At 40.8% G+C, this 15,088-nt stretch overlaps 1 protein-coding gene across 1 annotated transcript in view; it reads right to left on the reverse strand.

Annotated features, from left to right (window-relative positions):
- Nucleotides 1-15,088, reverse strand: part of RAB15 (RAB15, member RAS oncogene family) — a 124,431-nt gene that overhangs the window by 50,746 nt on the left and 58,597 nt on the right. Inside the window, exon 3 of the mRNA XM_040333609.1 lies at nucleotides 10,474-10,534. Within this exon, the coding sequence (XP_040189543.1) occupies nucleotides 10,474-10,534 (61 nt within the window). The remainder of the gene's footprint in view (nucleotides 1-10,473; nucleotides 10,535-15,088) is intronic.

Genomic DNA, 15,088 nt, shown 5'->3' on the forward strand with positions numbered 1-15,088 from the left:
GTTTGCGCAAAAGTTATAGCGTCTACAAACTATGGGATATTTTTATTTAATTATTTATTTATGACTAGTAGTGGGGGGCAATCAGCGACTTATAGCGGGACTGTGATACTTTTGTGAGATACTGATGTTTTTTTTTAGAAGAGTCCCTAGGGAATAAAATGGCGATTGTTGCAAGATTGTTTTTTTGACATGGTATTTGCACAGCGGTTTAGCAAACACATTTTCTTGGGGGAAAAAAATCACTTTAATGAATTAAAAAACAATACACAAGATATACCCCAATTTTTTTGTAAAATGTAAAAGATGTTAAGCCGAGTAAATGGATACCTAACATGTCACGCTTTAAAATTGCACATGTCCGTGGAATGGCGACAAACTACGGCACTTAGAAATCTAGAAATCTCTATGGGCAATGCTTTAAATGCTTTTACAGGTGACCCCTTTAGAGATACAGAGGATATCTAGAGCTTAAATTATTGCTCTTGCTCTAACGTTCGCAGTGATACCTCATATCTATGGTGCGAATACTGTTTACATATGTGTGCGCGACTTATGTATGCGTTTGCTTCTGCGCGTGAGGGATGGGGGCGCTTTAAAAAAAATCTTTCTTATTTATTTTACTTTTTATTTTTACACTGTTCCTTTAAAAAAATGTTGATCACTTTTATTCCTGTTACAAGGAATGTAAACAATCCTTGTAATATAAATAAGGATGACAGGCCCTCTTTATAGAGAGATCTGGGGTCAAAAAGACCCCAAATCTCTTCTTTACCTTTAAAAGCAAAAGATATAAAAATATATATATATCATTTTTTTATCTTTTGCTTTAACCACTTCCTGACCGCACACTGCACATATACAGCGGCCTGGCTGTTCGAAACGGCGTACCTGTATGTTGTTTTGTGCATGGGATACTGTGGGTGTGTACACGTGGGTCCCTCGAACTCGATGTCTGCTGGCAACCCGCGATCTATGTAGACAAGGCGGATCCCTGTTCTGACAGGGGACAACATGGAGATCTGTTGTTCCAAGTAATCAGGAACAGCGATCTCTGTGTTGTCCCAGTGTGCCCATCCCTCACACAGTTAGAACATAACCAGGGAGTACAATTAACCTTTGGTTGCCCCCTAGTGTTAACCCCTTCCCTGCCATTGTCATTTATACATTGATCAGTGCATTTTTTTTAGCACTTATCACTGTATTGGTGTCACTGGTCCCCAAAAAGTGTCACTTAGGGTCAGATTTGTCCTGTTAAAAATAAAAGATTGCCGACATTACCAATAAAAACAATATTTTGTAGACGCTAGAACTTTTGCGCAAACCAATAAATAAAACGCTTATTGGGATTTTTTTTACCAAAAATATGTAGAAGAATACATATTGGCCTAAACTGATGAAAAAATTTGTGTTTTTTAAAAAAAATTGTATATGTATTATTGCAGAAAGTAAAAAAATCGGTTTTCTTTTTTAACTTTGTAATTTTTTATTTTTTTGCTTATAGCGCAAAAAAGTTAAACCACAGAGGTGATCAAATACCAGCAAAAGAAAAGAAAGCTCTATTTAAGAGGAAAAAAAGGACATAAATTTTGTTTGGGTACAATGTCGCACGACCGCACAGATGTCAGTTAAATTGACGCAGTGCCGTAGCGCAAAAAATGGCCTGGTCCTTAAGGGGGTAAATCCTACCGGGGCTGAAGTGCTTAACTACTTGACCTCCGGAAAATGTACCCCCTTAATTTTTTATGATACGGCACTACGTTACTTTAACTGACAATTGCGTGTACGCTGTACCCAAATAAAATGCATGTCCCTTTTTTTTCCACAAATAGAACTTTATTTTGGTGGCATTTGATCACATTTGCAGTTGTTATTTTTTGTGCTATGAACCAAAAAAGACTGACAACTTTGGGGGAAAAAAAACAATGTTTTTTTTTACTATTAGGCATTTTTGAGTCGTCATTACAATGAAAATAGTTGTAAAGCAAGATGTTGTTATACTATTTGATGTTTTCTGGTAGAGTAGTGGAAAAAATGCTCTGCTATAACAAGCAAAATCTACACGAAATGGGTCATGACTCCCACCAATACATTTTAACGAAGGTCTGATGACAGACTCGCTAGTACTGTTACGGAAAACTATTTCTGGGCCATAGCACATAATTAGGATAACTGTACAGCTTCAGGTTACTGCCGGCCAATTACTACATCGAAGACAGCAATGTCAGATGCAGCATTAGTATTGTATGAATGTTTCCGTTAAATTTTTAAGCAACATTTCTTCAAATAAACCTTACATGCCTATTTGTAAATCACCATAATTATTATGCTTGCTATGTTATTTAAAAGCCCTATTATATACAAAGTGCTATACTATGGTGATCATAAACATACAATAATTACTAAAAGCAGACACTAAAATTAACACATTTTATATGAGAGAGCAACACAAAAGAAACATGTGCTTTGTGAGAGCAGCGAATTAGTCACAAGAAAGGAGTTTATCATTATTTTGCATGCTAGTATAGGTTTTCAATCCCAAAGTTGGACATCATGCACAGAGAGCTGTGCATGATGTCATAAGCCTAGGCTTTTTAGCGGAGAAAAAACAAGAAGTGCGCTGTATAAGTTATTTACTGGCAAAAAAATATTTTTACTATCCAAAGTTAAAACAACAAGGGCAGAGGATTTAATAGATGGAAACATGACTGGGGTTCTGCTTTAAGTTTATAGATTCGTACAAAAAACATTGAAAAAAAAACTGATATGAATTGTGGATGACGGACATTCTTTGTCAGCTTGTGGCCCAAGGTGAATGTCTCAGTATCTTTACCTTAGATGCCTGGCCCAAAGATGCCTTGGAGTCGGGGCTGCTGTTAGAAATCATGGGGCCCCATACAGCCTACCTGACAGGGCCTCCCCCAGCCAGGCTCAGGCACAGGCTCCAAGAAGGAAGTGTGCAGTAAATTTGAGCTCTACTTGGAGAAGCCTCTTTGCCCGGGATGTGTTAATAGCCTAGTGATGGATAAATCAGTGACAGCATGTCACAAAATCTCCTCAGTTAAGAACGAGATTGCTTCCACCTTTAAAAGCCTGATGGATAGGATGCAGGGTCCTCCTGTGGCCCTAACTAGAGCAGCTAGTATGCTGACCAGGAGGAGGATGGCGAAAACAGGGATGGGAGTCCCAAGTCACACACCTCTTCTCAAGTAGACTCTGGGTCAGAGGAAGAGAGAGAGGGTGATTCTTTCAGGGGGTCTAGGTATAGACTGGACGATGCGGGTGAGCTGCTGGAGATTGAGGAGGAGATGGTATAATATTCTAAGCATGACCTCATGTACAAGTGGTTAAAATGCTAAAAAGTCCAGGGTATTTAAAAGAAGACCATTTTTCTCAGGTAGCGTCAAATGAAGGTTTCCCTTTGAGGATGATGCGGCCCATCCTTGGAATAAGATTCCCAAGTTAGATGCTCCGCTTGTTAAGATTTTGAAAAATATAGACCTGGCTTTTGACGATTTGGGATCACTGAGGGACCCAATGGATAAAAGAGGACATGTGCTACTGCGCAGGGCCTGGGATGCCACTTCAATTAGTTTGAAGACAGATTTAGCGGCCACCTGTATTGCTGGGAGCTTGGACTACTGGTTAGCACAGTTACAATCACATATTTCTGAAGACACATCCAGATAGCAATTGCTAAAATCACTTCCATTGCTTTTTAAGGCAGTTGGATTCCTTGTTGGTGCCTCAGCAGAGTCAGTCAAATTGGCAGCCAGATCATCTGCGCTGGTTAATTCCGCCAGGAGAGCAGTATGGCCGAAGGCTATCCACTGCGGATGATGCCCGTCACTGTCATTCTATACCTGAACAACCTTCTTTTTATCGACAGGTCTTCTCAGCAGCTGGTGATGGATCTGCAAAAGTCGCAGGGTTTTTTACAGTCCCTAGATTGACTAATCAACAGAGACCAGTCCCATCTTGTCCCCTCTCAGGAGGTAGTATACTTAGGCTACATAATCTCCTCGATAGAGAAGAAGAATCTTCTTCAAGAGGAGAAGATTTAGAGGATAGATCAGGCAGTGGCACCATTGCAGACCAATTGGGAAGTTTCAATCAGGAATTCATAAGGGGAATCGGCCTTATGACATCAAGTTTCCCGGCAGTACCTTGGGACGATTTCATCAGCGTCCTCTGCAGAAACTCCTTCTTCGATATTGGAACGGCAGCCCGAATATACTGGACCTGCCTATTCGCTTAATGGCCAGGGTCAATCGGTCGATATGGTGGTGGCGAGCCTACCCCATCTTCTTTGGATCAGGCCAAGGTCACTGATTCTTACAACCGATGCCAGTGCCCTCGGCTGGGGTGCCCCTTTGGGCGACCCTGGGTCAAGGAGTCTGGACACCATAGGAAGCCAGGCTGGCCTCAAATCAGAGGGAGCTGCTAGCTATTCAAAAGGCATTGGAGGCTTTTTCAAGCGCTTCTGGGGGGACACCACCTCCAGGTTTGTATCGACAATGTGGCTGCAGTGACATACATAAACAAACAGGGGGCACCAAGAGCTTTTTCCCTGCAGCGGATCGCAGGTGAGATCTTTACTTCTACCGAACGGCGCTCGTTCAGGAAAGGAAGGGGCCAGTAAATGACATGTTTAACGGCCCCTTCCCCTGCTCTGCATCTTGAAACATACCCCTGTGTGCCCAGTACAGGAGGGCTGGCTGTACTGCCTTAGTGGCCCTGTTTGAAGCGCTAAAGCTGAAGGTCACCGGTGCATCAGTAGGCTACAATAGGGTCTACACAATTAGTGTTCACCTCGATCAACATTGATCTGGGGTCCATGTAGTGTATTTACCAACATGAAGTAAACATTGGCTCCTTTAGCAAACATTTCACTGTAACACCAAAAATAAGATTATAATCTATAATCTCTTGTACCTGTTCATGGTGTTGCAATTTCCTGCATATCCAAAACCAAAATTGTATTATATAACAGCTTACAGTCCTTAGATATGGTGGCTGCATTGGTTTTATTTTTTTCAGACTAATCCGCTGCATCAGTGCCAGGACAAGGTCATCTAGAGCCCAGGGTGGCATGCCAAACTGCGCCCCCCCCCCCCAAGATGTATGAGCATTATATAGGTTAGCAATGCACTACAATGACGCAGTTCGATCTTCGTTGAATGATCGAACAGCCGATGTTTAAGTCGAACTCATGTTCGACCCGAATTCGAAGCTCATCCCTAGTTCTGAGTGTTTGTAGCTGCATTGGCTGTGTTGGTGTTCATGTAGCTTTTCTATTATCCCCAATTGCTTTGCAAACCCTGGTTTTCCTGTTCCACAATAGAAATGCAAAGGCCCTAGGCCTAGACTTTTTTATCTCTTCAAGTCAAATAATTTGAAAGGCAATGAGAGACCATTTATTAGGACATCATTAATTCCATAAAGAAAGTAAGAAAAAAAGTCTTGCTCTTGCTGTAATAATTTGTGACCAGGGAGCAGATAGTATATACAGTACAATGATCACCTGCTGTCTCTAACTGTAGCTCTCACTCTGATTGCGGTGTCTGAATGCACTCAGGACCCCCAGTCCAACACATATTATCTGTGCTGACTTGGAGGATAAATTCCCCCCTGCCCCGTCCTCCCCCGCATCCAGTAATTGGATGTGATTGTGCAGACTTTTTCTTCTTTGTTTGAGCTACACTCCTATACCTAACCATTAAAGTAAACCTAATCCTACTATTATAAGAAACAAATTATCCTGATCAAATATCAAAAGATAGCTATTTTGTTAATAAAACCATCCATATCACATTGACTTTTTCTTTGCATAAAATATCCAGGATGCTCAAAAATGTACAAATAAGCTCCATTATGAAATAATGGTCTTCAAAATAAAGGGCCAGATTCAGAGACATCTGCAGCGGCGTAACGTATTGCATTTACGTTACACCGTCGCAAGTTTTACGGGCAAGTGCTTGATTCACTAAGCACTTGCCTGTAAATTTGCAGCGGCGTAGCGTAAATCCCTCCGGCGCAAGCCCGCCTAATTCAAATGAGGCGTGGATCATTTAAATTAGGCGCGTTCCCGCGCCGAACGTACTGCGCATGCTCCGTTTTGAAATTTCACGCCGTGCTTTGCACGAAATGACGTCGCACCGACGTAATTTTTTGAACGTCGACGTGAGTTACGTCCTTTCCTATTCACGGACGACTTACGCAAAAAAAATTAAAATTTAAAATTCGACGCGGGAACGACGGTCATACTTTAACATGGCAAGTCTAAATAAAGGCCAAGAAATAGCAGCTTTAACTATACGCCGGGAAAAGCCGACTAGTGACGACGTAAGAGAATGCGACGGCCGCCCGTACCTTTGTAGATCGCCGGAAAAAGCTAATTAGCATACCCGACACGGAAAACGACGCAAACTCCACCCAGCGGGCGCCGAAGTATTGCACCTACGATCCGAAGGCGTACAAAGCCGTACGCCTGTCGGATCGAAGCCAGAAGCCGTCGTATCTTGGTTTGAGGATTCAAACTAAAGATACGACGCGGCAAATTTGAAAGTGCGCCGGAGTATCAGTAGATACTCCGGCGTACTTCTTCTGTGAATCTGGCCCAAAGGATCTACTGAAAGAAACCGCAGTGTTGAAAACATGCCTTGCAAACAGTATTAATATTGATGTCAAATTTTACCGTATTTTAGTCATCTGAATTGTTTTAGTCATATTTCAGTTGACTAAAGTATATTTTTGCAGATTAAAATCGATTACGTTTAGTTAAATTGTAATGCATTAATTAAAGAGGAAGTTAAGCCAAAACAAACTAAAAAAAATAGAAAAAATACAACCTGAAAGACAAAGGCATAATGAGCTAGTATGCATAGCATACTAGCTCATTATGAATTACTTTCCTGAGATCGAAGCCCCCGCAGCGGCCCTCGTTTCTCTCCTTCATCACCACCATCTCACTTCCTTGTATTGCGGCTCCGGCACTGTAACTGTCTGGAGCCTCGATGATGTCACTCCCGCGCTGGTGTGCGGGAGCCATCAGGGACAGCATGATCCCATTGAGAAACGGCAGAGTCAGGGGACTGAAGCTTTATCAGACAGGCTGGGCTCCGAGGAAAGCAGAAGTTCAGGTGGGTAAAGGTCCCTCCCTTACATTTTCATTCTGTTTTATTTCGTTGAAGAAAGTTGTAATTGATTTTCATTATAGTTTTCCTCAATTGGCCTAATACGAATTATATTTTCATTAATTTTTGTCGCTGTAAACATGCCGCTGACAAAAAAAATTTCATCAACGAAATGAACACTGCTTGAAAAACAGTTCTCCTGAAAGGGCCTGACATGTAAAGACAAAAGTCTGGTAAAAATGTCCTAGAGAGAGAAATTGCCCTCAGGACTGCCTGCCATGTGAAGAAGATGACCTGGTAAAACTGTCCAAGAGAATTTCTCATGTAGTCACTCATGCAGACACTATTCTAAAGAAAGACCCTTGGAGAATGACTGGTGTGGAAAGAGCATGTCATGTGGAAATATATAACAGAAAGATTGAAAGTCTATAAAGATAAAGGGCTAGATTCAGAAAGAATTTACGCCAGCGTATCTATTGATACGCCGCGTAAATTCAAAGCTGCGCCGGCGTATCTTCGTTCTGTATTCAGAAAGCAAGATACGCCGATATTATATATATATATATATATATATATATATATATATATATATATATATATATATATACAGTTGTATTCAAAATTATTCAACCCCCACTGAAATTGATTGTTTTGGCCAGTTTGACATTGATTTTGATCATTCAGTCATCCTGCTTACAATTAAATCAAAGAGGCACGTGTAGGTCAGACAAATATAACATAACATTTATAATGAAATAACCACAAATGTCTTTTCTGTGCTCACATCATTATCAGTTTTATTCAACCCCCAAGTGACATTCAATCTTAGTACTTAGTACAACATCCTTTTACAGTTATAACAGCTTTTAAACGTGAAGCATAGCTTGACACAAGTGTCTTGCAGTGATCTACGGGTATCTTCGCCCATTCGTCATGGGCAAAAGCCTCCAGTTCAGTCACATTCTTAGGCTTGCGCACTGCAACTGCTTTCTTTAAGTCCCACCAGAGGTTCTCAATCGGATTTAAGTCTGGTGACTGCGATGGCCACTCCAAAATGTTCCAGCCTTTTATCTGCAACCATGCTCTAGTGGACTTGGAGGTATGCTTGGGAACATTGTCCTGTTGAAAGGTCCAACGTCTCCCAAGCCTCAGGTTTGTGACGGACTGAATCACATTGTCATCCAATATCTCCTGGTACTGAAGAGAATTCATGGTACCTTGCACACGCTGAAGCTTCCCTGTACCTGCAGAAGCAAAACAGCCCCAAAGCGTGATTGAACCCCTGCCATGCTTCACAGTGGGCAAGGTGTTCTTTTCATCATAGGCCTTGTTCTTCCTCCTCCAAACATAGCGTTGATCCATGGGCCCAAACAGTTTCATCAGTCCACAGAACACAATCCCAAAACTTCTGTGGTTTGTCCACATGACTTTTTGCATACTGCAGTCGACTCTTCTTATTCTTTGGAGACAGCAAGGGGGTGCACCTGGGAGTTCTGGCATGGAGGCCTTCATTACGCAGTGTGCGCCGTTTTGTCTGAGCAGAAACTTCAGTACCCACATCTGACAAATCTTTTCTCAGTTCCTCAGCAGTCACACGGGAACTTTTCTCCACTCTACGCTTCAGGTAGCGCACAGCAGTCGAAGTCAGCATCTTCTTTCTGCCACGACCAGGTAGCGTTTCAACAGTGCCCTTTGCCTTGAATTTGCGAATGATGCTTCCTATGGTGTCTTTTGGTATGTTTAACATATTTTCAATATTCTTATAGCCATTGCCCTTCCTGTGAAGAGTAATCACCTCTTCTCTTGTCTTCCTGGACCATTCTCTTGACTTCACCATGTTTGTAACCACACCAGTAAATGTCTAGAAGGAGCTGAGTATCACAGTCATTTTAAAGCTGCCTAATTAATGCTTATTAGGCTTTATTGCTGCTCCCTGACATCCACAGGTGTTTTCAATACCTGATTGAATACACTTCAATGAACCTCTGTTCTTCAGAGTGGTAGTCTTTAAGGGGTTGAATAATTGTGTAAATGAAGAATTCACAAAATAAACATTTACTACTGTATTACAAAACCAATTGATGTCATTTTAGTTGCATATGGTTCTTTAAGAAGTCCTTGTAGGATTTCATTCTGAATACAATTACAAATGTACACTAAATTCCCTAAAACCCTTTACAGCATTGGGGGGTTGAATAATTTTGAACACAACTGTATATATATTTATATATATATATATACACAGTACAGACCAAAAGTTTGGACACACCTTCTCATTCAAAGAATTTTCTTTATTTTCATGACTATGAAAATTGTAGATTCACACTGAAGGCATCAAAACTATGAAGTAACACATGTGGAATTATACATAACAAAAAAGGGTGAAACAACTGAAAATAGATTTCATATTCTAGGTTCTTCAAAGTAGCCACCTTTTGCTTTGATTACTGCTTGGCACACTCTTGGCATTCTCTTGATGAGCTTCAAGAGGTAGTCACCTGGCGCAGCACCCCATCATTCTCCTTCTTGGTCAAATAGCCCTTACACAGCCTGGAGGTGTGTTTGGGGTCATTGTCCTGTTGAAAAATAAATGATGGTCCAACTAAACGCAAACTGGATGGAATAGCATGCCGCTGCAAGATGCTGTGGTAGCCATGCTGGTTCAGTATGCCTTCAATTTTGATTAAATCCCCAACAGTGTCACCAGCAAAGCACCCCACACCATCACACCTCCTCCTCCATGCTTCACGGTGGGAACCAGGCATGTAGAGTCCATCCGTTCACCTTTTCTGCGTCGCACAAAGACACAGGGGTTGTAACCAAAGACCTCAAGTTTGGACTCATCAGACCAAAGCACAGATTTCCACTGGTCTAATGTCCATTCCTTGTGTTCTTTAGCCCAAACAAGTCTCTTCTGCTTGTTGCCTTTCTTTAGCAGCGGTTTCCTAGCAGATATTCTACCATGAAGGCCTGATTCACACAGTCTCCTCTTACAGTCCTAGAGATGTGTCTGCTGCAAAAGGTGGCTACTTTGAAGAACCTAGAATAGGAAATATATTTTCAGTTGTTTCACACTTTTTTGTTATGTATAATTCCACATGTGTTAATTCATAGTTTTGATGCCTTCAGTGTGAATCTACAATTTTCATAGTCATGCAAAAAAAGAAAACTCTTTGAATGAGAAGGTGTGTCCAAACTTTTGGTCTGTACTGTATATATATATATATATATATATATATATATATATATATATATATATATATATATATATGAAAATAACCTGTGGGCAGGTAGCACAGAAACTACATTAAAATCATAATAAATTTGGGGTAACATTTACCTGTGCCCTTCTGTAGTACTGCTTGGTTATTGTCTGGTACCTTTCTTGCCCAGCCGTATCCCTATAAAAAAACAAAAGCACAAAATGTTTCCTGGTAACAGATTAAATAACAGATGTATAAAATGCCAGTTATTGAAGCGTGTAAGATAGGAATTATTATGTCAGCTCCTCAAACCCTGCCTAGAGACTAAGATCACATTATGGTAAATCAGATACTTTCACCCAAAGCCACACGGCTTTACACGCTGGATGTCTTGACACAAACAATGGATATACATAGAAATTGATTTTTATTTCATCCCGATGCTCAGTCTAGACAGATACCTGAGCACAGATGACAATCAGCTTCCCTGCATGTTTAATTTTCCACACTGTGAGCATTCCCTGTTCTGTACGGAAATGGTTATTCCTGACTCCGCATGCATATGAACATCCAGCAGCAAGTTAGCTGGCCAGCTACAGGCAACTGGGAAACACCCAACTACTTTATAAATATATCTGAACAAAAATAATTCATAAATAACCTACTGAATAGTTAAACAGATGTGAACTTGGAATTTATTTATCAAATGGAATAAAATATACAGTAGAATAAAGCCCAGCTTTGGAAATGTGAAAATCATCCCTTGCATATGTTAAAGAATATGTTAAGGGCAGCATTTCATATTCTGATATGTGCCTGTTCTACCATGTACTTGTGTTACGAAGTACAGTAAAACCTTGGTTTGATAGTAACTTGGCTTGAGAGCATTTTGCAAGACAAGCAACATTTTTATTTGATATACAAGCAATGTCTTGATTTACAAGTAGAGTCATGTCACAACTGAGTATAAAAGACAATAGAGGCACCTCTAAGTGTAGCAATATGGTTACATTTAATGAAGGTACAACATTTAGCAACTCACATGGTTGATGATTAACCTCCCTGGCGGTAATCCCGAGTGTGGCTCGGGATTCATTTTCATTACCATTAGCGGTAACCCCAAGCCACACTTGGGATTGCATTGCAGAATCCTGGTACTGGTAACTTACCTTGTCCCTAGGATCCTGTGATGTCCCCCCACTGTGTCCTCCACTGGATCCTGTGCATGATGCTCTGTTTTCCGGGCTCTGTTCCTTGCGAGCGTCACAACACATGGGGGCGGAGCCCGGCAGCAGATTCAAAAAGTACAAAAAACATAACACATACAGAACAGAGAAGCCAGTAGAGGAAGTGCGCTGTGCAGAAAACGTCCTCTACTGACTTCAGTACTAAATGACAGGCCGGACAGGAGAGGACAGGGCTGCCAGAGGTTCCGGAAAGCAGTTCCAGTGAGTTCAGGCTGAAAAAAAGCCGTGATAAGATTACTGCATCAACTCATTTGACCTTACCTTTGTCCCTAGTGCTTTGTCCAGTGCCCTGCATGCACTTTTATATTATATATACTGTCCTTTCTGCCTGGAAACTTGAGAATGTCCATGGCAACCAAATAGTGTCCCTTTACGTCAAAAGTGGTTTTTGACTAGCTAGAAAACGGCAATATTAAATTAGAACACTTACAGAATTGAGCAATAGTGATTCGTGAGGAAATTAATTTTATTATCATTATTATATTATTTTTTATAATTATTTATAGTTATTTATTATATTATAATTTATGATTTCGTGTTTCAAACTTTATCACACCCAGGATGTCTAGTTGTCTACTAGACTCTTGTTTGGACAGATTTAAGTGAGTTATTCTTAAGAATTACAGGCCTACAAAACTTAACGCCAAATTTCTATGCAAAACAATGTACCACTTTGAAATTCAAAATCAGACAAAATCATACCGCCAGGGAGGCTACAAGAGGCACATCTAGGTTTGCAGCCATCCTCCTTACCGCCATCGACATCATCCCTTCCACTCTGTGCTCCACGAGCGGTTCAAGCCACGCTTTCAGATCGCTGTAGTCTTCCCGGTCACGATTGCAGACTGACATCGGTTAGAGTCGGCGGGGCAGAGGATGGTCTATGTGGACAGCTTTACCCTGGATGCCTGAATACTTAGATGCGCCTCTGGAGAGATCTAAAACTCATGAAAAATTTGACTTTGTCAAAGGGTCAGTCCACTTAGAAGTAATATTTTAGTTATGGTTGGGCTAAATCATTGGCTACCATGTACATTTCTTGGAGATTTTAGCAGTCAGGGCTCCCTGCCAAAGTTCCCAGCTTAGTGCACAGTTGAGCCTCATGTTTCCCACTCTACTGCCCACATTATCACATGGATTCAAAATTCTTTAGAGAAAAGCTCATCCTCATTATTGCTGGGTAACATAGCTAACCCAATGTATTGAAAATTAGTTTTTGCATTTACTATAAGACAAAGCTGATTGTCATGGCTATATGAAATTATGAAGTCACGTTGTCTTAGATTTTAGCCATCTGTGCCAATATCTCATGAGAGGTTAAACTCCCAGAACAGTAAACCTTTTTGTATTAAAACGAGCCTGCTGCTGTAGACATAAGACTAACAGTGTTGATCAAAAAAATATTACTGTAGCTAAATTTTCAATACTATTCACATTAAGGAATATGATATGCTGCCTTTAAATGGATAAAACCACTAAATGGATGGCATTTCATTTATCAAAGCATGTTGTATTAAAAACAATTGTTGTGATGTTTTTTTTTTCTCTTCTATATTCTTTTTTCACCTTTTTTCATCATTTTATATTGGCTCTATTGATCTCTTCCTTCTTCATTGCAGCCACTTTCTGTTTATAAGTACATGTCATTGTTTAGGGTAGCCTTCCAGGCAATGACAGCAGGGTAACATACCTGCCCAGTGAGCGTCAGTTTGGCCACTTATAGTCTCCACCAGCAGTGGATGTGACAGGGTGGAAATGCAGGAGCGCAATTGGTAGACCAGAGAGCTGTCACCTTATAACAGAAAGAGCCTAAACAAGGACCTTCATAGCAATATTATTAAAGGTGTTGTAAAGGAAAAAAAAAATTTGCCTAAAATTAATGTCTGCAAGGTAGACAGACAGAATAGTGTAATGATTCTATTAAAAAACGAGTAAATACCTATTAAATTCCTTCATCTATATCACCTCCGGCATTCTAGTTTCTGTTCTCTCATTCACTTCCTGGTTTGCATTGCTCGTTCATGTAAGAACTACATTTTCCAGTATGAATTGCGGCACGCCCAGTAATTCACACCTCCTTGAAGTCTCTAACACGTAGAGAGCGTCCTGCCGCACAGATGTAGTTCCCAGGAGGGGGCGAGCACGTTACTGACCACCGCAGTAAACCCTCCCGTCACGGTGGTCAGTAAAATCAGACAAGCAGGAAGTGAACAGAACAGAGAAGAAATAGAGCAACTTCTGAGCAAAAACGAACAATGAGGAAGTGAAAAGAGGAATGTCTGCAGGTAAAGGATGCTTATTATGAAAAACAATTTTTTTCCTTTACAACCCCTTTAAGTATTATTTTAAAGACAACCTGTCAGGTTCTAAATAAAAGGCAACTGAAACTCCCTTGCAAGAGAAGAGGTATTTATAGTCAGTTCTTCAACATCCCATGTCTCCTCCCCCCCCCCCCCATTTTAGCACTACAGTCTCCACCAGTCATTTTAGAATTTGATACATAGGGGAGCCTCAGATGCCTTTGTCCCTCTTGTGCACTGTGGCTGATCCTCTGACATCACTGCTGTGTTTTGAAAGGACATAAGCGCATTCGGAGACCACAGACATCTAGATCCGGTTCTCTAGTTAGCAGAAGGTTTTCCATCAGCCTGAAATAACAGACATTGGGATCCAGTCTATAGTCATCTGACCCATGCATACTTGTCTATGCCTAATATGTTCATCCTTTAGTGATACCTGGCTGTATACTTGAGGTTGAACAATCATTGCATTACCTAGTTATTTTGACTAAAGCAGGATGCACCTGGTTCAAGCGACAGGGGTCACACACTGAGGGAGGTGGACTTGTGCAGCACAGCTAGGGACAGCCATAGACAATGATTTTTCATGGCTTTTACCCAGAGGGACTCTTATAGGACTCATCTGACCACCTTAAACGCACCTTGAATATTCTGAGGCCACATGGAAAAAGGGATTATAGTCAGATGAGACTAAAATGTAATTATTTGGCCTCAACACCAAACTATATATCTGGTGGAAATCCAATACAGCTCACCATCCAAATAACACCATTCCTACAGTAACGCATGGAGGTGGTAATATCCTGTTATGTGGGTGTTACTCTGCAGCAGTGACTGGAGCACTTGTTAGGATAAAAGAAAAATGAATGGGGCAAAATACCGTCAAACTCGAGGAAAATCTGCTGCCCTCTGCCAGAAAATTGTCAATGGGAAGAAGGTTTACCTTCCACCATGACAATGACCCAAACTTGATTGAAAATCTGTGAAATGATTTGGAGACTGCAGTCCACAAACATCACCATCAAATTTAACTAAACATGAGCAGTTTGGCAAAGAAGAGCGGGAAAATATTGCAAGGTTAGCTGTGCAAAATTAGTAGAGACATATCCCAACAGACTAAAGGCTGTAATTAAAGCAAAAGGTGGCCCAACAAATTACTGACATAAGGAGTGATCCTTTTTCCAACTCAGTGATTTTTTTTTGAT

This window comes from Rana temporaria, chromosome 13 (genome assembly GCF_905171775.1).
Source record: "Rana temporaria chromosome 13, aRanTem1.1, whole genome shotgun sequence".
In the NCBI taxonomy this organism is placed as follows: Eukaryota; Metazoa; Chordata; class Amphibia; order Anura; family Ranidae; genus Rana; species Rana temporaria.